We start from the raw sequence: 24,163 nt of genomic DNA on the forward strand, positions 1-24,163 counted from the left end.
GCACTTGGGCACCCAATCGTGACTATGTGGGGGGAGCAGCGAGTCGATCGCCGCAGTGCCGCAGCCCGAGGCTAAGCCCGGCTGAGGGCCTCGCTCTCTCTGCCCATCCCGGTGCCGCTCTCCCGCCGGCCTTTCCCTACGCTGTCTGTGTGGGCGGCCGCAGGCGGCTCAAGGGCCCCGGCCCGCCTCAGGCCCCGCCAGGCGCGCACGGAGCGGCGCCGCTCCGAGCATGGCCCCGGCGCAAGGCGGGGGCGGCGCGACCGCCTCGCCCCGCGCGTCAAGCCCGGCGGACATCTTTGATCCGGGCAGAGCCCGCCGTGCGACCTTCGCGCTCCTGCAGCGTGCGCCAGGTTCCAAAATGGCCCCCGAGCGGTTCCTCTGTTCTCCGGCGCGGCGCGGGAGGAAATAACAGCGTGACCGACGCCGGGCTAGGAGGGGCGGGGTAGAGACGTGGGGACAGCGCCGGGCGGAGGGGCTGAGCCGGAAGCCGCTGTGTGCTCGAAGAGGCGGGCGGGGAGCGTGTGAGGAGCTGGGCGGAGGCGGCGAGGGAGAAGGAGGAGCAGACAGAGGCGGCGGCGGGAGCGGAGCCGCTAAGTCCGTCCGGCCGCGGGAGCGCGTAGGCGCCGTGTGCGGAAGGGCCGCGGCCCCTCGGCGGAATCGGCGTAGGGGGCGTTGGAGAATCGCCGCCGGGTTGGCTAGCGGGAGGCGTTCGGGGAGGAGGGGGCGGCCCGCTCGGTGCCGCCGCGGCTGAGGGAGGCAGGGCGGGAGCACGAGCAGCCAGCCGGAGCTCAGCGTCAGCAGCGGTAGCCGCACCGCCGCCGGCCAGCGCCATGGGTGAGTCTCCAGCCCGGGGCCGAGGCGTGGCGGGGGGGCCGTGACAGTGCGAGCCTGCGGCCGTGGGGTCTCCGCGATGGGTGGGCTGAGAGGCGTCGCGGGGGGGGATACAGCGGGCACCGCCGAGGCTCCCATCCCGGCGGCCCCGCCGCGGGGCCCCCCGTCCCTTTGGCCGCCCCCCGCCTTCCTCGTCCTCCTTCTCAGATGCGGCTCCAGCCCCCCTCGCCGCCGCCTCTCCCCCCCACCCCCCCCCAGTCACTTCCTGCCTCGCCGAAATTGTATAATGCCTGCGCGGGGCTTGGGGAGCCGGGCGGCGAGAATGCCGAAGATATTTCTTCTCCCTAGCTTTTCTCCCCTTCCCCCTCCATCCCGGTCCCTCCTCCCCTTTTTTTCCTTTTGCGCCCAAATTTGGGAGGGAGGAATTTGCTGCTGCAGGAATTAAAGCAGCCTTTCAAATATGCGGGAGAGGAGCGGGTGGGACTGGAATCGCGGGAGGAGGGGGAAGGAAGGAAGGGGGCGCCCGTGCGCGGGTGGGAGCGTGTGTGGCAGCGGGAGCCCGCCAGCCGCCTGCCCGCCTCGCTTGCTGCCTTCTCTTGCCCTTTTTTTTTTTCCCTTTTCTTTCTTTTTTTTTTTTTTTTTCTTCTTCTCTAGATCATTTTTTGAGGGCTGTATCTCGCTTGGGTCTGGCTTTTATTGTCCCCCGCACGGGCGCCCGCCCGTGCTGCCCCGCCGGCCCAGCCCGTGCCCCTGCAGCCCGAGGGGTCCTCGGCCGGTCGTTTGTAAAAAGGAGAAAGTAGAAATTGCAATTTTCGAACAGCTGCCCCGGGAGTCTGCATGAAACGCCTTTTTGAGCAGTTTCTGTTTGATCCGCTCTTAGCGAACCAGTCTTGCAGAATAAATTGGAGGGGTGCTTAGTGTTTCAGGAGGGTGGCTGGGAAAAGGGGCGATTATGCACGAAGATTGTTTTAATGGACGACTTAAGGAAAAACAGCTAAACTTATTTTAGCGTGAAGTTGTTGGCTTCACGCTGAACCAGTTATGTGCAAATGTAATTCCAAGAAAAGACAGCGTTCAGGAATCTTCTGCGTGCAGTTCATGTGCCGCCTCCTGCAGATGAAATATCACTGAACAGAAGACTGTCAGAACTACCCATTCACTGAATGTTTTTTCCTGGCCATTGTAATCTCCCTCTGACTGACAGTGGCTTCAGGTTAGGCTCAGTGCAAGAAATGCTTCTATGTGCAGTAATACCTATGGTCTGTATTAATATCTTGAACGAAAAAATGTCAGTTTATGTAAAATATGCAGGTTTAGTTCCCAGGAAAGTTAGATGAGCCATTGCTGTGTATCTGGGCTTAAAAGGTACACCATACCTTCTTATGGAAGTGAGATTTTTTTTTTTTTCTAGTAATAGCTACTCAGTGCTAAATGATAATTTAATTTATGTCTAGAACTTTCACTGAGGTATCAAACTAATATTATTTCTTCTTTATGATTCTATATATATAATAAAGTTTTTACGTGCTGACATGCTAGGAAATAAGGGAAGATATATTTTTGTGTAGCGTTTAGCATCTTTCAGTTGATACCTGCTTAGTTTGTGAGATTACTAGCATTTTTAGCTGTTGATTTGTGAACATATGAGCAGTAATTCAATCTGACTTTGGATGACTGCATTTTTTTTTAAGCTGACTCGCGAATAACAAAAATCAATAAATAGAAATTTTTTACCTTAGGAGAGTGGGTTTCAAGAAGCCATTTTTTTAAAGTTAATTACTACCTTGTCTGTGTTGAAACCTGAATTGGAATCCAAGAGCGTCACCTGTTCTGTGTTTGCTACTATGGAAGAAAGGGTTGTTACTTAAGTCATTTTGAAATTGAGGCACAGTAACAAGAACTGTGCATATCATCCATGCACTGATGAAAACTCACAGCATTTCCTTCTGCTTACCCATAAGGACGAGTAACTGGTCTCAGTTGAATCAGTGCTTCAGATATGTACTCAGTGCGTGTATGTTTCTGTGTATATGGATAAAAACTCGATTGTTTACCTTGTATAGAAATTAAAGGTCTGTTTTGTCTGCTTTGTAAGCTAAAATACAAGAGGTTTTGCTTTTTTTCTTGCATAGAAATGTCTAAATGTGCACAGCAGAATTTTTTTTTCTTTAAGTGGCTGTCAACTTAGTGGTATTTGGTCTCTTTCATGGGGCAGGCTCATACTTCGTGTGCTTTATTTTCTTCAGATCTAGTAACTCAGTGCTGCTATGGTGGTTTTTTTTATTACTATCTTAAAATACCCATTAAGACAACAAAGATTTGCAAAATACAATGGCTGCAGTTTCAAAACCTCATTTTAAGCATAAAGTCAGTGAAGGGAAATTTGCCTCAGAGAGGGTGTAGGAGAGAGGACTGTAGTATGACACACATTTTTAGCTTCAGTTTATTGCCAGACTCTTCACTTAATCTGTCTAGACCAGAGATGCGTATGTATGTATGAGTGATGTTCTCTTTTCTCTAAGTTGGTGCTCCAGCTCCTGAAATGAGCTAGTTAATTGCAAATGTGTGCTCTGTAATTAGAATGGCATTTAGTCACCATTTAAGTAGTTTAGTTAAGCCTCGTTTAAATTAGTAATTCAAATTTGGGGTAGTGTTAAACTGTAGGCGGTCACAAACTATTCCCTGGGAGGGTTTGAACGTCTTGAGCTGATGTTTGTGGAGTAGATATCTTGCAGAGATGGGGATGGTGGCACAAGCGAGGTGAAGGCATTTCTCAACTGCAGGGGCCAGGAACTCGGCTCACAGAAACCAGTGATTTCCTGTTCACCTTGCCGGAGTGAGTTTCATGTATGTCAGGGATGAGTCGATTTTTTTTTTTTCAGACCTGGTTTAATGGCTGCATTACTGATAACTCTGTAATGTTGTCAGGTGGCTCCTTTCTGTTATGTGGGGTTTTTAAATAGGAAACAATCAGGTCGGTATTTACTTTCATAACTTTAGTTTAATGCAGCAGCCCTGTGAAACCAGGTATTGGCTTCATTGCGTGGATGTGGCTGTGAAACTCCTGTAAGCCAAGGCCTCCTTACTTTGTGTTAAAAAAATCAAAAAGTAGCCAGTAGGTTCATAGGCCCTTCAGAAGCCAATATGTATCCACTTTCCTTTTGACAGAGTTTGAGTTAGAGCAGTGTAAAACACACTCCTGACTAAACCTTGTTCTGATGTACGTCCTGGACTTCCTTCCCCCAAAAGCCACTTAATCTTCTACTTTTTGTGCATCAGTGCAATTCCATGCTTCAGATGTGCCTTACAGGAACCTGCTGGTCTCAGGGGCTGGCAGGGCTGCTGCTCACAGTCATTGCCCAGCAGCCCTTCTTAAAGCCACTCATGAGGAACAGAATACTTCTGTATCTTATTTTCAAATGGCTCTTTGTGTGGCTGTTTCCACGGCACATTTCTGTCATTTAACGCAGTGATAGCTCAGTACGCATTTGAAAATAATTTTGGAAGCAGTATTGCTGAACAGTATCACTCTGGGTGTTACATTCAGAAGCACTTAAACTAAAATAGAGCTGAATTATTTGTTAGTGGCACAGAAGCTTTAGAATTTTTTTTTTGGTCAACATTGAAAATAACATCTCCAGATACAGCTTTTCTTAATTGCCTTTTTTCTTTTTTTGCTTATTACAATTATTGTTCTTATTACTTAAAGCTATTAATAGTTGTGTGCTTCTTATTTTTTAATCTGAATACTTAAGGTGTTGACTTACAAGCAGGGGGAGGATTGATTAAAACATTAGGTAGATTGCTTCCTCCCATGACCCATTGTAGCTCTAGAGGAATGAATTTAAGATACAGCACATACTTTTGGTCTGACAGTTTTAGAATAGAGCTTTTTAAATGGAAAGATTGCATCATACTCACAAAGGATGTGAGACCTGAAGAAAAGAAAAATTACTTTAGACTGCTATTTTGTTTGACAAAAAAGATAAAAAGATGACAATGGTCTTTAGAAGTGTGCTCTTAAAGTAGAGAATACCCCATATGAGGCTTCTTTCCAGTGCTGTGAGTAAAGCATGACAGGAGAATGGCCAGAAAAATAGAAATACAAACTAGGTATATGAGGTGTACTCTTCAGCATTGTTAGTGAATGTTGAACTATGAAATAGTAGTTTATCAAATTCTAATCAAAGCAGTCTCAATATATGCAAGAATCAGCCTATCATACAGTGATGTTATTACAAAGAAACCTTTCAAAAAGGCAGATGAAGTCCTTGATGGCAGAATTTCTGGGGTGACATTTGTCTGAAAAAGCATTGTAGGTCAATGGAGTTGATGCTGAGAAAAATGTAAGATGGCATGGAGGTTGGTACTGCTGCCAACAATTGTGACTGAATTATGGGCAGGTAGATTCTTAGAAGAATATTGCATTAAATACTGCCTGGTTTTATATCTTGTGCATTTAAAAGACCATTCATGTAATAATTCATACTGAACTTTAAATAAAATAAAACTTGACCTAGTGAGGTGGTCAAAATTGCCAAGAATACTTAAGTTAACATTAACATAAATCTTAAATCAAACCTTTTCCAGTGTTGGCCAGTTGCAGTTTTGAATTTCATTTATGTGTAATTCTGTTACAGTGTGCAGAAAATTCTAGTGTGCCCAGCAGTATTCTCTGCTTTCCTTTTTGTTGTTTTGTAAGAACCTTACCATATGATTTTATAGCCTAGACTGATATGTGACTGCACTGCAGTTGAAAAATCCTGTCTTGATTGTATGTGTTTTCTGTGCACAGTGTATGAAAACTTGCAGTGTTCATACGGTGGTGTGATTAGATGAGCTTGCTGATGTAATGGAAAGTTAACCTTACAGTAGAGTAGTTTTCAGCTGGGCGTGTGAGCTATTCTCACTTGTTCAATATGCACTTATCAGAACTGATAGGAGGGCAGCCTCAGCTTGCCCTGGTGGTACAGTTCCTGGTGAATCTTGGCCAGCTCCTTGAAAGGAGGCAGCTCTGCTGCTCTGCCAACCCTGGTGCCTCTTCAACCCAATAGTGAGTCAGTTCGTGGAGCTCAGCTCACAGGGTCTTCCTACTTTTTCTTCCTCAATATGGTTTTTCTTTCTATTAGTTGAGCTGCCCGAACCTTTCATACCATGTGGTCATAGAAGCGTTGGCATGGAAAAAGAAATGCAAGTGGGTTTGAGGCGAGAGCTGGAATTTCAGCTGACCACTTGGGCAGTAGAGAGCCACGTGCAGCCTTGGTTTAGGATGTGCTTTAGGCTGGTGTGACACAGCACTGCTGCAGAGAGAAGAGAGCTTCATTTGCTGTTCCCACCCAAATCTGAATCTTAACGTAGGCTGTCAGTTGCTGTGTTGGTGTGCCCAAGGCAGCAGGGATAGGTGGTAGTTGATCCAGTTGTACAGCTTGTTTATTTCCACTCTGCCAGTGGTTGAGATAGGGAAGGAGGAAGACTGTATCCTGTTGGAGGAATTAGTGCTAGTGGTTGAGAATGTAGTACTTTCCTCTTGGTGAGAGCTGGTGACTTATCTGAGGATAAACACAAGTGGGCAAAGTTTAATGGCCTTTGTTTCAGCTCATGTTGCTCACTCCTTGATCACTGAATGGGTGAGGTGAGGCTTTTTATTACAGGCCGTTGAATCATTGCCTATGACATTTATGGTAATATTATATTAGCATTAGGACTTTTCTAGAGGGATTTGCAAAACTGAGGCCCTCATTAATGATCGCTGCAGAAATCTCACAGTGCCGAGAGTCTTGTAGTCATGACCAGATCCTGTCTGTGGTGCTGTCACAGTTTTAGCTGACTTCCTGTTATAAAAGGAAAAAAAGGAAAAAAAAAAAAAAAAAAAGGCAGTTTTGAGGCATTAAAAGCTGTTGCTGGAGAAATCTAATTCTCTGGAAGCTTTCTGACAGCAGAGGACTTTCTGAATGTGTGATCTTAGCAATATGCACTGTTGTAAAATTCCAGATGCTGGCTTAAATGTAATTTATTGCTTTCACATTTGGGACAGCAAATGTGAAAATTTGAAAGTTTCTAAAGTAGACTGATGCCAAGAAACCCATCATCTTGTTTCTCCCCATCCCTTGCTTCTGGGAGCAAGCATGTCCTTATTGTAGTTAGTAAAGGTATATTAACAAACCAAGAGATTCAAGATTATCTTAAGTTTGTTCTTGGGAGGCTTTGCCAGATGGTGTGAAATCAAGGTCTTAGTAATCCCTTGATGATGGGTAAAGGGAAGGAAGCCATCCTATTGCCTTCTGTGTTCTTTATTTTTGTAGCACTTAGTTGAGGGAGAACTTAGAGGAGAATAGACTGCAAACTGCTGCAATATGGTACTGAAGTTTGCAGTCACCTCCTTCTGTTCAGCTGTGCCAAATATTGACCTTCAGTGCTCTTATTTGCAATTCTGTGGGCATCTGCAAACCAGTAAGTTCTCAGAGCACTGGAAAGAACCTGCAGTTTCTATCTGAGAGACTGAAACAATGAGGAACAAGACCTTAAAGGCACTGGGGCAAAAACCATAATATGTGGTTGTTGTACAGTTGAGGATTGTGAATTAAAAAAAAAAATCTCCTTTTCAATCAGTTAAAAAATGGCTAAATGTTGCAAATTCAAAATAATGCTGAAGACTAGATGCTTGACGGGAGGAGAAGGTAGGGCTAATGAGCCCCCCCCCCCCCCCCCCCCCCCCCCAAAATTTGGCAAGGAAAGCTGGGAATATCAGCAGGGAGTTTTTCCTTACCAGCAGTTTCAAATTCAGCAAGTTAATTTTTGAGCTGGGTGGTGGTGATCCTTTTCATGTATTTAATAACAGGGACTCTATAAAAGGTGTTTTGAGGTTTATTCTGTTCGGAATTCTTGAACAGTTGAAATTTTCAGCTGGGGAGGTCAAAATCATATTAATACTCAGTATTTTGTGCAGACCAAGTTAAGTTATTTGAATGTCAGTATATTAGTAATATACTGACATTCAAATGTAATATACATTATTATGTACTCTATACATTAGTAATGAAGGGTCACTGACATGTTTGTCCAAACTCATGCAAGAGTTAATTTGAAGAAGACTTTGATAGTGATTAAAACACAGCTTCTGCAAGGAAGTATTAATGGATGGCCTCTAACTTGGTTGCTGAATAATGATTTTCAGTTGTCCCTGGCCTTGTGATCTGCCTGCAAGGCATCCAGTGTCCCCCTAGGTAAACGTGACTGTTTTTTGGTATGTTCAATTCTGATGTTCAATGCTGTGAGCATCAACAATGTTCCTGGGTTTCTTGTTGCTTTGAATTGTGTTTCTGGCTGTGCATCTTGCCTGTTGAGTACTCTGGTGTGGCAGCAAGGTGTGGAGAGGATTTAACTCCCACTTGAAAATTTGACAGAGCTAATCATGCAGGATAGCTGCTCAGCTGGTGTACATGTTTCACCATGTAATGCATGCTCTTCACAGCCAGCTTCCTCCCTAAAGCCAAAAACAAAAGGATTTGGGAAGTTGAGAAATCAACAGCTTTGGTGCTGTTAATCACTGGGATGGTTTGCAATCCAGCTGTGGCTTCACTCCTTATTCCTCCTTAGTTTTGTCATCCAAAGCAGTTTGACTGCTGGTGATTTGGTTGCTCTCAGATGTATTGCTTTCCTCTTTGAAAAACATGTGCAGTAAACAGCAAGTTAAAAATTAAATCTTTGACGTAGAATAAATGAAATAAATCTTTAGGATTTCAAAATGCCAAACTGTTTTACAGATCAATGGTAGTTTTATCAACTATATATTGTAATAGTCTTAATATTAAATGAGGATGGTAGATTTTACTGTACATGTGGACCATTCTTTGTATCAGTTGCCACTGCAAGTCACATGGAACAATCTTAACTTTTACTTACTATATTCCTTACATAGTAATTATAATGGGAGCTATCTTTCTGTGGTATCTTTCTAGCTTAAAAATAAAGATAATTAAAAACAATGCAGCCAGCCAGCTGTGTTTCATAACAGCTAAATTTAACACATGAAGTGGTTTTTAATACTTGACTTGGCATAATTCTTTGAAATAACACCTGGGTCTTTTTTAAATCATCTTGGTCTCATTAGAATTCTTTATATTCTAAATAGAGAACTCAGTGTGGAAATAGTTAAAAGGTGAAATTCTCCAAGCATTAGTAATGTAATAATAATCCCTATGGACCCCTCTCAAGGTTTGATAAACCTTGTAGTAGAAGAATTGAAGCATATGATTTCAGCATATCTTGAAAATTGTAATTAAAAGCCTAAATTCTGTGTTTTGGTATCATTGAAATATGGTCTTATAGTGGGAACAGGGACATATGCCTTAGAATTTTAGCTCAAAATATCTGTCGTGGTGAAACCAGCAGGACTTACGAAAGCTTCTCTATGGCAGAGGGTAAGGAGTTCAGCATAGAAACTAGTAGCGGAAAATATGGATATACAGAAAACCAGATGACTTCCATATTGGAACAATATGCATGCACTGAACAGAAATGTATGATAAAAGCCCTTCACCCTAGTTACTTCTCAAATGAGAATTGTCCACGTTAACAGAAGAATCAGGATGAAATACTGTAATTTCTCTCTTTAAGGGAAACACACTTCATTTAGACTATGCTGAATGTGCTTGAGTATTTTTGCATGAATGATTCACCTCTCATTAGCATTTCTGCACCTACGTGTTCAAGAAGTTTTACTAGATCTGATAGTAACCCTTTGGGCTAGAACTGTAATAATGCTGTTTCTTGTCCTGCCATCCTTACAGCTGCTTGATGAGAAGGCAGAATGGGATGTGCTGCTGGGGAGTTCACTTCTGTGGGAATTCCAGGCATTGAACAGAAGGAAGTGCAAAGTGCACACCTGCAAATGCGTTTTTCAGAGTCCCTTGGTTGAAATACTGCCAGCTGGATAGTAGCAATCTACTCTTCCTGAGAAACTGACTTTTGTAACTGCCCCTTCTATAACTAATTGTAGTTATAGAAGGGGCAGAGAGGGAGGAAAGTTGTCAAACTATAAGAGATACCTGTGGGCTTATATGAGATACCTGTGCTGTTGCTACTGCTTCACCCAGAGATTTGGTATGGAATCAGTTGTTTTGGGTTTGTTCCTGGGGTTCTTTATTGGGTTGGGTTTTTTTATTTATTTTTATTTTGGTTTTTTTAATCATCTCCTGCTGATTCTTTCAGTTAACTGATCAATCTGTATGCAAATTTGTAAGGAAAATGCGATGTGAGGGTGAACATGAAGGAACTGAAAAAGGAAATGACAAAGGAACTAAATGATACAATGTGGCAAGGCATGTTAGTTTGTTTCTTAAGACTTACTGTCCTTTTTTCCTTCTGTGTTTCCAGTGCTAAGTGAGACTCGAAATGGACTCCACGTAGAGGCACTGACCTACATGGGGGAGAATATCCATTTATTTAAAAATGGCTCTTTTCAAAACCATAGTTTGGTTGATGTCATAGGAGATGAAAGTAGTGTGAGATAAAACTGTCTGAAAGATGCCACCATTTTGGTATTGGTTGGTAGGGTTTTTTGGGGGGGTTTTAAAATTATCTTAAAATCTTTTATTACATGTCTTTTGGGAAATATCAACAAGCTAAATAGACATGAGACATGTTAAATATGAAGTTGAATAGCAGATAGTTTGTTTTCATTTTTGTTGGAGTTGTTTGTTTGTGTTCAGTGGTTTTTTTTTTCCCTTGGAGGCTTTGTATCGAGAGATCTTGCAAACTAGGGTTTGGGGTTTTTTTTTTTTGTTTTTTTATTATGTTTTTCTATTGTTTCTTTCATCTTCAGCCCTTGGTTCAGTGTTTGTATTGGAATAAACATTCAAGGACAGCAAAACTGAGGAAGAAGAGTTAGGGAGGTTAATGGTTTTGATGGACGCACCAAGTGATGTGTGGTTGGTGCTGTTCTTGACATGAGGTCCCCAGCTGCCATTTCATTTCAACCCCGACTTTATAGAGTGGAAGATAATCGGTCACTTCACTGTCAAATGTGATTTCTAGTTGGTCATTTCAGTTGGCTGCAAGTTACTGTATGATGGTGGTTTGTGTGCTGCTCTCTGCAGGCAGGCAAAGGGGTTTTTAAAACCAGAATAAAGGGGGAAATGCACACTCAAGCAGCTTTAAAGTAGTATTCTTGTACTTTAAAATTTCATCTAAAATGCAAAAAAGGTTTACTTTATTTTCAAGGAATTCATTGCCTAGCTAATTCTAGTAGATGTTGAACTATTACAAAAAATTGTCAACATTTGTGGCTGGCCTGAATTATTCTGTAGAGTCATCATGGGTAGAACTTTTTAATATTGTATGTTTTAGTTATACAGGCTTGCTTTTATAGTTTGACAACTTTCCTCCCTCTCTGCCCCTTCTATAACTATAATTAGTTACTACTTAACTGGCTTCATTTTGCTGTAGTTGTCTGCTCTCTTGCACTTTGGCTGCTCAAAGAAGTGCAGCACTGGCTGTGTTGGCTATAGCTGCTGTGCGTATTTATTGTACACTGCCCCTGAAGTCTCTCAGGTTTCTTTTTACAGAGAACTTCAGCTTTAGTAGTGTGCCTACTACATCCTGTTTGTCTTTTTTTGGGGGTTTTCTGCTTTCCTCCTGGACATGCTGCCTGTAGCTCAACAGATAGATTAAGCTGTCTACTCTTTATAGTGCAGAAATCACATGTATTTCAGCACTACTTTTAATAAGCCAGATGATGGTGTCTGGTATAGGAAAAAGAGGGAAGCCTAAAGCTCATTCTTCACCTGCTCATTCACTATGCCTAGTGTGATTTTGAGGAACAGTGGAATTAGTGCATTCACTGGATCAGTGCTTGAAATTATTACTTATTGACTTCTTCAGCTTGCTACTAGAGACCAAAAGAGATCCTAATTTCTTAATTGTGGTTATGCATTGAAAGGATTTTCTTTTTTTTAATCCTTTATGGAAATATTTTTTATTTTTTCTAATGTTGGCTATACCCTCAGTTCACACTTGGAAACCAAGTTGTTGTCTTGTGAAGAAAGGCTGCAGCTGATGTCTGTTTGAGGGAATAGAAGTGCTCATTTCCTTTCCATCAGTGCTAGACTTCTGCCATGCAGATTACAGCAGATGTTACTGACCCAGCAAATATTTTTACTTTATTTTGAATAGTGAAAGGACAAATGTGTTCATAGATGCTCAGCTTAAGTTTAACTTTGCAAATAGATCTAATGAGTTTCCCTTTTATATTGTTATTTCCATACTTTTTTCTTTTGTTATTTGGATTTTTTTCTGTTAGTTGTTTTTTCAGTATGGATTGTTTTTATCTTAAGGGTTTTTGCAGAGAAAAAAGTCAATGCTGAGGTACTCCATATTATCTTAACAAGTGCTCATGGATTGTAGAAGCATTATTACACTAAATACTGCTACCTAAAGCCTCTATTTTAAGAATACAATAACAAAAACTGTAAGTTGCAAGATGTGCAGTTGTGTCTCTGATGTGGGAGTACAAGATGGGGAGATGTCTGACTTGTTTTATGTATTGCCTCTATATTGACAAGTTGAAAAAATGCAACATTATATAAACTGTAGAAAATTTAAAGGGTTTTTGAAGATGTTGGTAAGGCCTTCTTGCAAGTTTTGCAGGCTTCTCTCTATTGATGTGGAGATTTAAATAACTAGCAGTGTTAGAAAGAAGAAAATAAAAAGTTACCATGTCAGGGATAGTAGAGGAAATAGAGGTAAACAGTGCTCATAGACCAGCCATTATGCATAGAACCAGAAACTGTCAAACTGGTCATATTCCCAGCATGGTGGTAGGATATTGCATAGAAATACTGTGGCTAAAGGGTTTGCAGAAATTCAGTTTAAAGTTCTAAAAATACTATTTTAATTCTTGAAATCATTGTTAGAGCAGGTGCAAATTCTTATGTTTTAGCAGCACTGAGTCAAGTAAATTGTATATAAGGAAAACTTGCCCTACATCTAGTTACCTTACCAAAATAAATTGACACCATAGTAAATATAAATTTTAGAAAAAAATACGTGTTCAGAGGGTGCTTCTGGTTCCAGCTGTGTGAAATGCGTGAAGAATGATCAGCTTTTCTTTTCATTGTTGATGACAACAAACATTGCTATTATATGCCAAATGCAGAGGGTATCTGCCCTTTTTAATATCACTTTGTGTTGTGGTCAGATTTCAACATTTTTTGGGTTTTCTGTGATATTCCTGGGTACTTTTAAAAGCAGTATTTCCTAAGAGGTGACTAAAGGAAAAAGAATTATTTCTTTTTCTTAGAGTAAGTTTGATTGAGAAACACTAAAGGCGACTTTGATTGGAAAGGACAGTGACTCCCTAATGTCACACTGCTTTTCTGTTTGGTCTTCTATTTTCTCTCCAGCTGTCTTCATTAATATTTGCTGCTAGTTTGGCTATGTCATAAATCCTCAAAGAATTTTCATAACATCATATTGCAGGCTGTTGGTTGCTACCAGTGCACAGAAGCTGCACTTACCCGTGTTGAGTGTGAGCTGAACTCTCAGGTTGCACATCATAGAGTTAAAAAATGGCTTTAGCTCGCCTTGGACCTCCTTTTAGTCAGAGGGATAAGGTGTGCTCTTTTGTCAGGCGCTGGACCTTAGGTCAGAGGCTCTGATCTTTTGGCCCAGATGGAAATATCTGAAGAAATACTTTAAATTTATCACTCCTGAACACAGTCATCCCAGAATAAAGGAGAAGTGTAAATTACAGTGTCTGGGCAATAACAAAGATGACAGACTTCTTTTAAAGGAAACTACTTGTTTTTTTTAATATCAGTCATCTTCTTTAGAACTGCTTGGGAAGCCACTGATGCCTTGTTTCTCTTTTCACTCATTTGCATAGTTAGAGCAGTTTGCTGCTGGCTATTAATTCATTGATTCAGATGATGGATCCAAAAACACCAGCTCTGCAGCTGGTTTATGTGGGCTGTGACATTTTGCTTGAGGGAGACATACATTAAAGCAACATTGAGTACACAGAGTGTATGCACTGAAAGTCATCTAAGGCCAAGTTTATAATTGTATGGCTTGCCTTCATTTGTGCTGAGTTGGATTGGAGATAGCTGACAACTACAAGAAGATGAAAATATTTGAAGACTTGATATACAGTGATAGCTGGAATGCATCATGGATGAATGTAAAGTGATACATGTGGACTGCTGTGCTGCATGCTCAGTGACAAGCTGTGAATGTTTTTTAGAGCTCAGGAGTGAGGTCTTGTGTACAGTTCACAGTGTCATCAGCTCAGTGCTTGGAAGGATTCAAATAAGTTTCATGTTGGGAATTGATAAAAGAATGGGAGAGTAAGAGCACATGATCAGACATTGGATTTGTGTTTTGCCTCTTGGATACTGTGTGTAGCTCTTGCCCTGGCTGCTTCAGAAGAGTACGGAGCTAGAGTAGAGTTATGTAAGAGCAGCAGGAGCAATCAGAGGCATGAAATGGCTTCTTTTGAATGCAGTACGTTCGATGATTAGGGCTGTTTTCCAATGAAGATACAACCATGCTAAGAGGAGGCAATTTTGAAATTATAAAGTCATCCTTCTAACAATGTACAGAGGGAGTCCTTGCTACAGGGACTTTTGTGGTTGCTGTTTTTGTGATTATAAGAAGAGTGTGCATGGAAGAGAAATTGGTCAAATGCTGTTTAAGTGAAGAAATACCCTATCCTAAATGCTTGTGAGGTGGATCTTTGGAGGCTGTGGAGGTGTTAAGAGAAACACTGCTGTATTCTGCTGTATGTGCTACCTTAGATGTATGTTTCTAGCTATTGGTGAAGGCAGGAACTTCGGTGTGACCCATGTGGCAGTTCTTGCTGGATGATAGGATTTGAAATAGTACTGTTTTTGTCCAGGGACAGAGGCCTCTGTGTTCACTTGGTGAATTGGTGCTTGATGATTTTACCTTCTTTCACAGTTGAAAGTAGTGATGTGTAACATGATACCTGATAGTAATGTAGTACTTAAGGTGGTTGATATTAAAATCTTGGAGTACTGGGACTGCTGTGGGATCTGCAGTATTAGTTATGTTCCAGCCTGTACAGCTTGCTTCAGTTCTGCTGCATATGCATCTGTCTTCCTCCCAAAACAAAGGGAGCTTCCTCCCAGAGCCACCTTTCTATGAGGTACAGAGAAGGACTGGCATTATTCAGCAGTGCTTTGCTTTTTTTTGTCCTCTCAGAAGAGTACAGCAGCAGTGTGCCTAGTGTGCTGAGCTGGTATGGCTCTGGATGCTGATAGAACATGAAGGGGGCTGTATAAGCAGAAAGCTTATATTGCATTAGGTAGAAAAGCAGAAGGAGACTTCAGTGCCACTTTGAACTGCAGTTTCTATCACAGTGTAAAGTTTCTAAAAATAAATTCAGACTCTGGAACTATGGGATTGATTAAAAATTAGATATTAAGGTGCAGGAGCATCTTAACTGCTGGCCTAGAATTTGATATTAAGATTTTTTTTTTACTTACTTTTTTAGTATCAATGTATTGAAATACTCAAGCATGGGAAGATGTTTAGTGACAAACAGAATCTTTGTGATACACCTTTTAGTTAAGGTATTGTAAGCGGCATGTTGTAGAACGATTGTCGACCTCTTGTCGTGCACAGAATTAGATGTTGCTGAACAGACGCTTAGCTTGTGCTCCCTGCTTTGTTCTTTATTTTCTGGCTGTTGAACCAGGGCAGTTGTGCCCAAAGTTGCAGCAGTACTCTAATGCTCAGTGTTGCAAATGAAGTGAATTGACACTGTTCACTGAATGTGTAAAGTGACTTAGAAGCCCAAAATCCTGGGAGACATTTGCGGGGATGATGGCTTTGATTTTTTGTACCTTTTCCACACTGAAATAAAGATGCTATGTAGTGGTGTGCTGAAATGAGATTGCATATTCTAGTGAACACCTCAGAAGAAGAAACACGCCTGAACCCATTATAGGTTCAGGTAGCATATGGCAAACAAAACCATGTTGAATAACTGAAGTAAAAAGAGCTATTGTATAGCTACCTATATTGATCATTAAAGGGCTGGAGTTCATGTAGTATATTACCATGAAGTTAGGTTGTCTTGTGTATAATCCAAACTAAATTCAGGTTAATAACAAAGTCAATTAAGGAAGCCTGCAAGAAAGGTGAAGCGGGATTTTTAACAAGGGTATGAAGTGAGAGGACAAGGGGCATAGCCTTCAACTGACAGATGATAGGTTCAGATTAGCTATTAGGAAGAAATTCTTTTTTGTGAAGGTGGTGAGGCACTGGAGCCGATTGTCCAGAGAAGTTGTGGGTGCCCCATCCCTGGAAGTGTTCAAGTGTTCAATGGGGCTTAGAGCAGACTGACCTAGTGGAAGGTGTCCATGCCCATGACAGGGGGTTTAGAAGTAGATGTTCCTCAATACCCCTTCCATCCCAAACCATTCTGTGATTCTGCTTAAAGTGCTGCATCCTAAGTATACTAGATGGACAATACTGTGAGTTACTTTGATCAAATGTAAGTAACGTTTTCTTCTATTCTTTTCTTTCTCACACTGCCCTGGTCCTCTCTCTCTGGATTGCGGCTGCACCTGCATGGACTTGTTGCTGCAATGGTTCAAATTCATCATTTTACTGGACTACTTCTGGATGTATTCTCTTGATATCTTCAATTGTGAAAATGATGGAAATGTGTTGTTTACAAAGTAGCTGTAAGTATTACCTTGATGCAGATGTTTTACAGCTAATGTAGGAATAGAATTAGCATTAGGTTTTTAGTAGATGAACTAAAATTGAGCTAAGGTAGCAGCTGGTTGAAAATTAGGAAGGGATAAAAATTAAGGGGAAGGTATTGTAAGTATTAGAAACATGAGATCTCATTTGGCACCATGTTCAAGACAGTAGAACTCAACTCTTTTACAAAAAAAAATACTAAGTTCTTTTAAAAGCTGTTGTGGTAATTAAAGAAACTCAATTCCTAATTTGTTTTGGTCTCTTTAGAAGTGGCAAGTTATGAACAAAGGCAACCATTTAAAAACCAGGATGTTGAAATCTTCAGTTTTAGTTGGTGTACCAGTAATCTGAATTTGGCATCCAGCTGCATTTTTTTAAATTGCAATTTTTTAAAAGGCTTTTTCCTCTTGAGGGAAAATCTCACATTAAACACAGCATTAATGCCCAGTGTAACATTTCATACATCTTTCTCTTTCTCATACTACCATTTTCATATAATTATCTAAAATTATGGGTGTAATTAATGTAGACCCGCTTAATAAAGCAAACAACCCAAAATTTGCCATCTGTTCTTTTTTAGCATTTCATGCTCAGTGATATAGAAGTTTATAGGGGTAAAACATCTGAAGTGTGGAATTCTTTATAAAGGGGAAGAGAAATACCTTTAGAGTTATATGGAAACCTATTCTTTCAAGCAAAGGAATTAGCTAGTGAGGGAGTGAGCTGTTTCTGGTAAATATGACACACATTAAAAGGTATGTAGATACTAAAAAATGCAGGTGGCTGACAAGTAGAGCTATTAGGAGTGTCTGACTGTGATTAGATATTTCATATCTGGTAGGATGAATAGGAGTTCCACATCCTTAATGGTTATTAAGGACCTGCACTGTTAAGGAGCCCTTTAATATCTTTAACAGCACTGACCTGCATGTCATGTAATATCTCTGAAGCACTGGCTCCATCTCAGGCTTTCAGATTGTGATAAATTCCATTCCTTACGTGCAGTAATAGATTGGAAAATTAAAACAAATATTTGGATTTTAAATTCCTGGCTGATTTTTAAAAGACTTTAAAACCTTTCAGATGAGATTATAGCTGCACCAAAGGCTATATTGAAACAAAAAGTTTCTTTAAAATTCCTTGATGACACAACATAAAGATTCCTACATTTAGGGAAGTAATAACATTTGTTGCATTATGAGTATTTAAACTTGAGCCTCTAACTTAGTCTTTCCAATGGTGTAGTTTTGTTTGAGATTAATAGTTTATTTGCCAAATGGAGAAATCAGTTGGGTGACTTAAAACAAAGAGTCCATTTATTGACTGGTGCTGTTGGACTGCCAACAGGTTAGTCCTTCTTGCATTCAATACTTTAAAGGTGATAGTGGTTTTATATCCTTGCTTTAATTGAAGAAATATTTTTACTTTAAAGTTCTGAGGTTATTACTGCGTTGAACTTATTCTGTCAGTTTTAGAAAGAAAAAATTTCAAAATAAATGAGTCAACCACGTATCAAACTTGAATTAACCATACTGTATCCCATACAGAGAAGTTCTGAGCCAAGAGTGCCTGCGGTAAAAACTTTTTTTACGAATTATTTTTTAGAGTTCCTCTGTTTTCATAAAGATAATTTTAGGCAGTGGAATTTGAACTTTGTAGGCAGCCCTTCAGCTGTGTGGGTATGTACAGCTCTCAGACTCTGAGGCAGTACCACCATCAATCACATGACATCCTCTCAGCTTTGCATCAACATAACTCTAAAGGCTGAAATCATTGCTCCATAACAAGCAGTGTGTTGTGCTGTTTTTAGTAGACAGTTGTCTCAAGAGAGCGTTTTCAGAATCTTTTTAAAATATCTAAATTGTCCAGTCTCATATGACAATCCTCAGAGCTGCTGCATTAATAAACAAACAGTTGTAGGATTGTGCTGGAAGAGTGGTGTAAAGTTGAGCTTTGAAAGATTGCTGCGTCTAGTACAGTGAGGAGGAGGCATTTTAAGCACATCCAGCATTTTCATTAATGTGGTGAGAAGAAGTAATGGCTAACATCCAGAATTCTTCTCTTGTTTCACAGTAGGCACTATTTTGGGTAAGTTTTTCAGAGTACAAGGCAACTGAAGTTTTGCCTGTATGGAGGATTTATGCAAGGCATGCTGCGTTAGTGTAAGTCTGGGTTTAACATGAAGGCCTCCAATTGAGTCACACAAAAGCAGAGGTGTCAAGTTGATTCCCATCATGTTGAGGCAGTACCACCATGACTTCAAACTACAGGAAAGGTGCATCCATACTGCTGGCCTGTGTTTCAAATGGGCATTGGTACCAAGTCGATTATGGTTTGATTTGTTTGCATGTGCTCACTGTTGTGTTTATTCAAACAGGCATAATATGTCAATTGCATTTGCCCAAAATACTCCTAGTATACTTCAGTTTCTGTGCCAGTTTTTTGGCCATCCACTCAAAACCAAATTTTTTTTGTATTTTTTGCTGCAGTTCATTCTACTGTCTTGAATGTAGACAATTTGGGCCGTTGAGAGGTTGGGTAGATAGCACTTTTCTACAAATGTGAAAATGAAGTGAACATTTCAATAACTATGAAGAATACAAGCCAATTAAGAAATTACTTGCTTTCCTTTTAACTTTTTTTTTTTTCCTAAATATCTCTTGCTTTAGCAACAGAAGAACCTTGAAGGATATGTGGGGTTTGCAAATCTTCCAAATCAAGTTTACCGAAAGTCTGTGAAGAGAGGATTTGAGTTCACGCTCATGGTAGTAGGTAAGTTTCTTTCTTTGTTTTCAGTGTTGATAGTTAGAAGTAGCTTGTCATAGTTCTTAAAGAAAACATGGATCTTACCCGGCTGGACTGATAAATTTAGGTTGGTTAAAAAGAACACGTCTGATGCACAAGTTAATGAGGAGACAAATAAATGATGAGAACTGTGTAGTTCATATGGTCTTAGGAAAACAGTTTGGTGTGGATCTGGTCTAAAATGCTACTTGCAAGTATGACTGAAGTAATTTGAACCTGACTGTCATTTGAATAAAAAAGAAATTTTTATGGTTGAGTGCAACATGGCAAACCTTGTATATAACCAGGCAGTAGGATCCTGTCTATCCTGCACTTCTGTGGCCACAAAACTGTGCTGCAAAATCAAAGCCTTAATTTAAACAAACCTTTCTAGTTTGTATGGTTGCAAAGAAAACCAAATGTAAACAGTTTGTTCCCTATGGACTGCAGTAAATGGGAAATTACTGTTAGTTTGAATGAATAATACCATTCAGAACAGTTCATTTACGCTTCCGTGATGACCCTAATTTGTCATCTTTTCTGCTAGGGAATCCCGTTTCTTGCTCATATTGAGTACTCATAAAAGTACTCAATTTCTTGCTCTTTTCTGTACTTTTATGTTAGTAAAGTTGGGTACATTTGTGTGTAACTGATACTACTGGATATGTGACCTTGTTTTGGCATGCTCATCAGGAAAATAATGATAATCATTTAGAAAGTGTTTTATAATAGCCATCTGTCACTTTGTTATCTAGTTCTATCTTTTGTAATTTGGCTAGCTTAATAGTGCTTTATTTGTCATCAACACAATAGATTTCTTGTGCAGGCTTTATGTGCATGTAGCATGTAACATAACAGTACTGTTGACAGAAATCAAGGGCAAATTGGTGCAAACTCATTGTATAGATCATATATATTTTTCTTTTGATTACAATAGTGAGCTAGGATTTTAAAACTTGAGGGTTGCTTTTTTCCTTTGGAACCTGATGACAGGTTCCTTAATAGTCTAGCATCCAAGTACATAAATATTTAGTAAAAAACTGTTAAGTCTAAAGTAAAATTTGGTTTTTTGCTATCTACAGGTAATAAAAAGGAGGAAGGGATGAAACTGTCCTCATAAGTGGTAGATGTAAGGATGTGATACAACTGGAGAAAGTCTGCAAAATTACCTCATTGTTCTCTTGTTTCCCTGTAGTATAGTTTAAAGCAATTACATTTAGGAAAGTTGTAGAAGATGGAAGAAGAAAAATTGTTCCAAAATTAGATTGAAAATGAGATGTTGACTAGTTTTACTGTTTTTGTGCTTATTACTAAGACTTCATTTGTTTGCATGGAAATTTGTGCCACTGTCTGGAAGCTTACTAGGAGAGGTGGCAGTATTTTCCTAAATTAAAAATGCCACTAATTCTCTTCTTTTGACCCCCAAGTATAGAAATCAGATACTTGAAAGTGAATGTTTAAACAAAATGATAGCTGATCTTTTAGTACTCTAGGGACATTTGGGGAGGGGTGGCGTAGAGAAATTATTTTGTTTCAAGGTTAAGTGCCTCGTAATAGTATGCCTTGAAAAAATGTGTTCATTTTTAAATATGAAGATGAAATAGTTTATGTATTACTGATCACTTGTGTTGGTAAACACTGTAATGTAATCTGCAAGTAGATTGTTGGGATTGTAATTATTTGTTGCTGTATTCATCCTGTGAGGCAGTGTACTCTAAGTTGGTTTGAAGTCTTTAGCTGACATAATGGTACAAATCTGTAATAGTAAATGGAATTATCTATAATCTACTTGATAAAGTTTGAAAGTTAGAATATAATGTTTATCTGTGTATGGTCAGTGCTGGGAAAATAAGAATACTGGATGTATTATCTCTTGGAGATTATCTAAAATATTCTTTTGCTCTTTCTACTATTAAGAGTTGTGTGCATGGCTACCTTTTACTGCAGATTGCACAACTACTGATCTGCTAGCTCTGCTTTATTTGGAAGTAGTCAGTGTGTTACCCATTTGTTCTGAAAGGCAAAAAGAGCAAAACCATCCTTGTGGTTGGTAAACAGATACAACAAAGAAAACAGAGATATTTGGGATCTGGGATCTGTGTCCAGCTATTTTCAGGTGTCCATGAGGTTTGATATTGCATCTAATGCATTTGTATAGAAACTGTTTTCCTGTTGTACATTTAGTCTGGAATTACCAGTTAAACTTAATAGATGTGCATAGTGATATATCTGGCTTTTTTGTCTTTGGAATGTGTACAATGAAAATTGACCAGAGCAGTGTTTGGGGGGAATTTGCCAGTATGGTTGTACTATGGTATGTGTTTCTACTGCTGTAGAAACAATTGTTTTCAGTTTAACAGTGTAAGATTTTTGTGACTGAGTAAGTAGTGAGTATATCATCAAACAGATCTGATGTTTCCAGTAAGAATTTTTGCAGGGAAGTAGATTAATTTTGCAGAACATTTCCTGTGCCTAAAGCATGAATGTGAGTACATAAAATGTATATTTCCCCAGTTATTGTCGTTGCCCTGGAATGATGGAGCTGCCCATAGCAGTGTGTGGTGGCTTCCTGCTCTTCTTTGTGCCAGTGAAGTTGGACAGTGGGCTTTTAAATGTGGACATGCATAATGCCAAGTAGTTGTTGAATAGCCTAAAGAATTGTTTCTGGAGCAGGTTTTCTCCTCCTGAGCGGAGTTGTTTGGTGGCATTGCTTTGGACCCATGTGGACAGTTTTCTGTCTATAACTTGCTCTTCTGAGTCAGGACTTAGTAGGTTTGATGTATCTGAGACTTGTAATCTTAGTGAGCTCTTTTCTGTAAAGTACAGTTGTCGATTTCCAGATGTTATGGTGTTTACATTAATATACACCTGATTTCCAGGTGTTATGGTGTTTACATTATAACTAATGGGTGAAGTGATTATGAACTACATACATACAATTATAAAAAGAGGATGTCAAAATACCTTTTTTATATCAAATGTTTTAAGAATAATTGAAAAGTAAACCTTAATAGAAGCTGGTGTTACTCTATAATATTTAGCCATAATAAACATTTTGACATTTCTATCTCTATTTCTTTTCTGTAAATTGTATTGATTCTTTTGTTAGTGTTTATAAACTTTTCTTGAGAAACTGAAGACTGAGATAGCCCTTTGTTTTCCTTATTAATCAGTTTTCATTGATTTGTCTTTCATCTTCATGAGACAATTTCATCTTAGTTATATTCTCAAAGGCTAAGCAGTAGATTTCATCATGCTGCCTCTGCAGCAAGTTGGTTTTGCAGAATAAAAACTCACAAGCACCTCCCCTGAGGATATGACATAAAATCAGCAGAAATATACGTTTAACGTTCTTGATGCTTTCAAAGACATTTAAATCGTGGTTTAAGGCAACTGATTCTACATCTGAAGCTTTAAAGCTCAGCAGTGGAAAAAATGGTAAGTTTGCCTTGGTAGCTTGCTTCCTTCATAATCTTGTGTAATCTCTTTAAGTATAAGACATTTGTTGAAACACTTGAGAACCCGACATAAATATTTAGTCTGTCTGAAATCCTAAGAGTATACTCTGTATTTCTCTGCTGTACCGTTTTTTTTTGGAGGAAAGTACATGTTTAAGTCAGATGTTTAAGAAAAGAAAACTTCCAGAAGTAATACCACTGTGGTTAGTAACTCACAATTAAAGAAAGTCTTAATTGTGGAATTGTAGTTCTGTCTGTTTGTTAATATAATTACACTTGCTTAAGTAGTGGGTGTGTGTTTTTGCTTTAGTGTATATGAGGTGTGGAACAAATAGTTATTTTTCAGTGTGTCGTCCTTCTAAACACTGAGTCAGGAAATCCCTCTTTTGTTGTTGTATTGAAATGACGCTGGTAATGGGATTTGAACCAACACCCAAGTAGATGCAAAGTCATAATTCTTAAAAATTCCTTTCTTCTATAGACCTTATGTACTTAAGAACATGTATTTGTGGTGACTTTTCCTAGAGCTGTGTATTTCAAAGTGTTCAGGCTTCATGAGTTGCATTAGAAGTTGGACTTTTAAGTTTGGGTTTTTTTTAAAGTGATCTGATTTCCAAAGTACAGAACACTTAAGAGCTGAGTGGTTTCCACAGGACCTTTCTATGCAGTTCCTCGTTCTTGAGCAACTGTTTGGTAGCTGTGACTTTGAAAGCTGTTTTGAAACCTCTCCCATAGTAAATTGCCTGTTTTGTTTCCAAATTGTTCCTTTAGCCTTGTAGATCACCTGTAGATTACAAGTGGAAGGAAAATGCCATGCAATATTGTTGGAGTCCGTAATTTGTAGTTATATGCACGCTCACATGGTTTTTTGGAATGGATGCAAAGAAAAGGACTGTATTTTGCAAGACTTGAAGTTACCTTAAAGAAGTAGCACACCCTGATTTTAAATTGCTTTTATTGTTCACTGCAGAAAGCTTGGACCAGTTTAATACTTGTATCTTCTGGTGATGGATCATGTTCTGATTAGAATTACCCCTTTCACTTGTTCCCCTTCTGAAGCAATCTATTTATCAAACCAACCAGTAGTACTAAGACAGCTACTCACAGATACTTATTTTTTACTTGCTGTCAGTTTTAATGCCAAGAACAAAATAATTTATCACAGGATAGGAAGAATAATTAAATGTAAAGTAACCTGTGTGTGGGCAGTACAACTAAGTAGGAAGAGTTTTGGGATGTTGCCAGTTCTTGTTGATCTACTGTGATTTGAAATGCTCCTAGTTAAGGTTTCAGTCGTGTCTCTACCGCAGTATCTGAGTAGGTGTTTGGCCTTTGGTGTGACCTTCATTACCTGGCTG

General features: G+C 39.7%; 1 protein-coding gene across 1 annotated transcript in view; it reads left to right on the plus strand.

Moving 5' to 3' along the window:
- Nucleotides 1-16,316: 16,316 nt before the first annotated feature.
- SEPTIN7 (septin 7) overlaps nt 16,317-24,163 on the plus strand; it is a 63,293-nt gene continuing 55,446 nt past the window's right edge. Inside the window, exons 1-2 of the mRNA XM_059839628.1 lie at nt 16,317-16,328; nt 19,233-19,335. Coding sequence (XP_059695611.1) covers nt 16,317-16,328; nt 19,233-19,335 — 115 coding nt within the window. The remainder of the gene's footprint in view (nt 16,329-19,232; nt 19,336-24,163) is intronic.

Source organism: Haemorhous mexicanus, chromosome 1 (assembly GCF_027477595.1).
Source record: "Haemorhous mexicanus isolate bHaeMex1 chromosome 1, bHaeMex1.pri, whole genome shotgun sequence".
In the NCBI taxonomy this organism is placed as follows: domain Eukaryota; kingdom Metazoa; phylum Chordata; class Aves; order Passeriformes; family Fringillidae; genus Haemorhous; species Haemorhous mexicanus.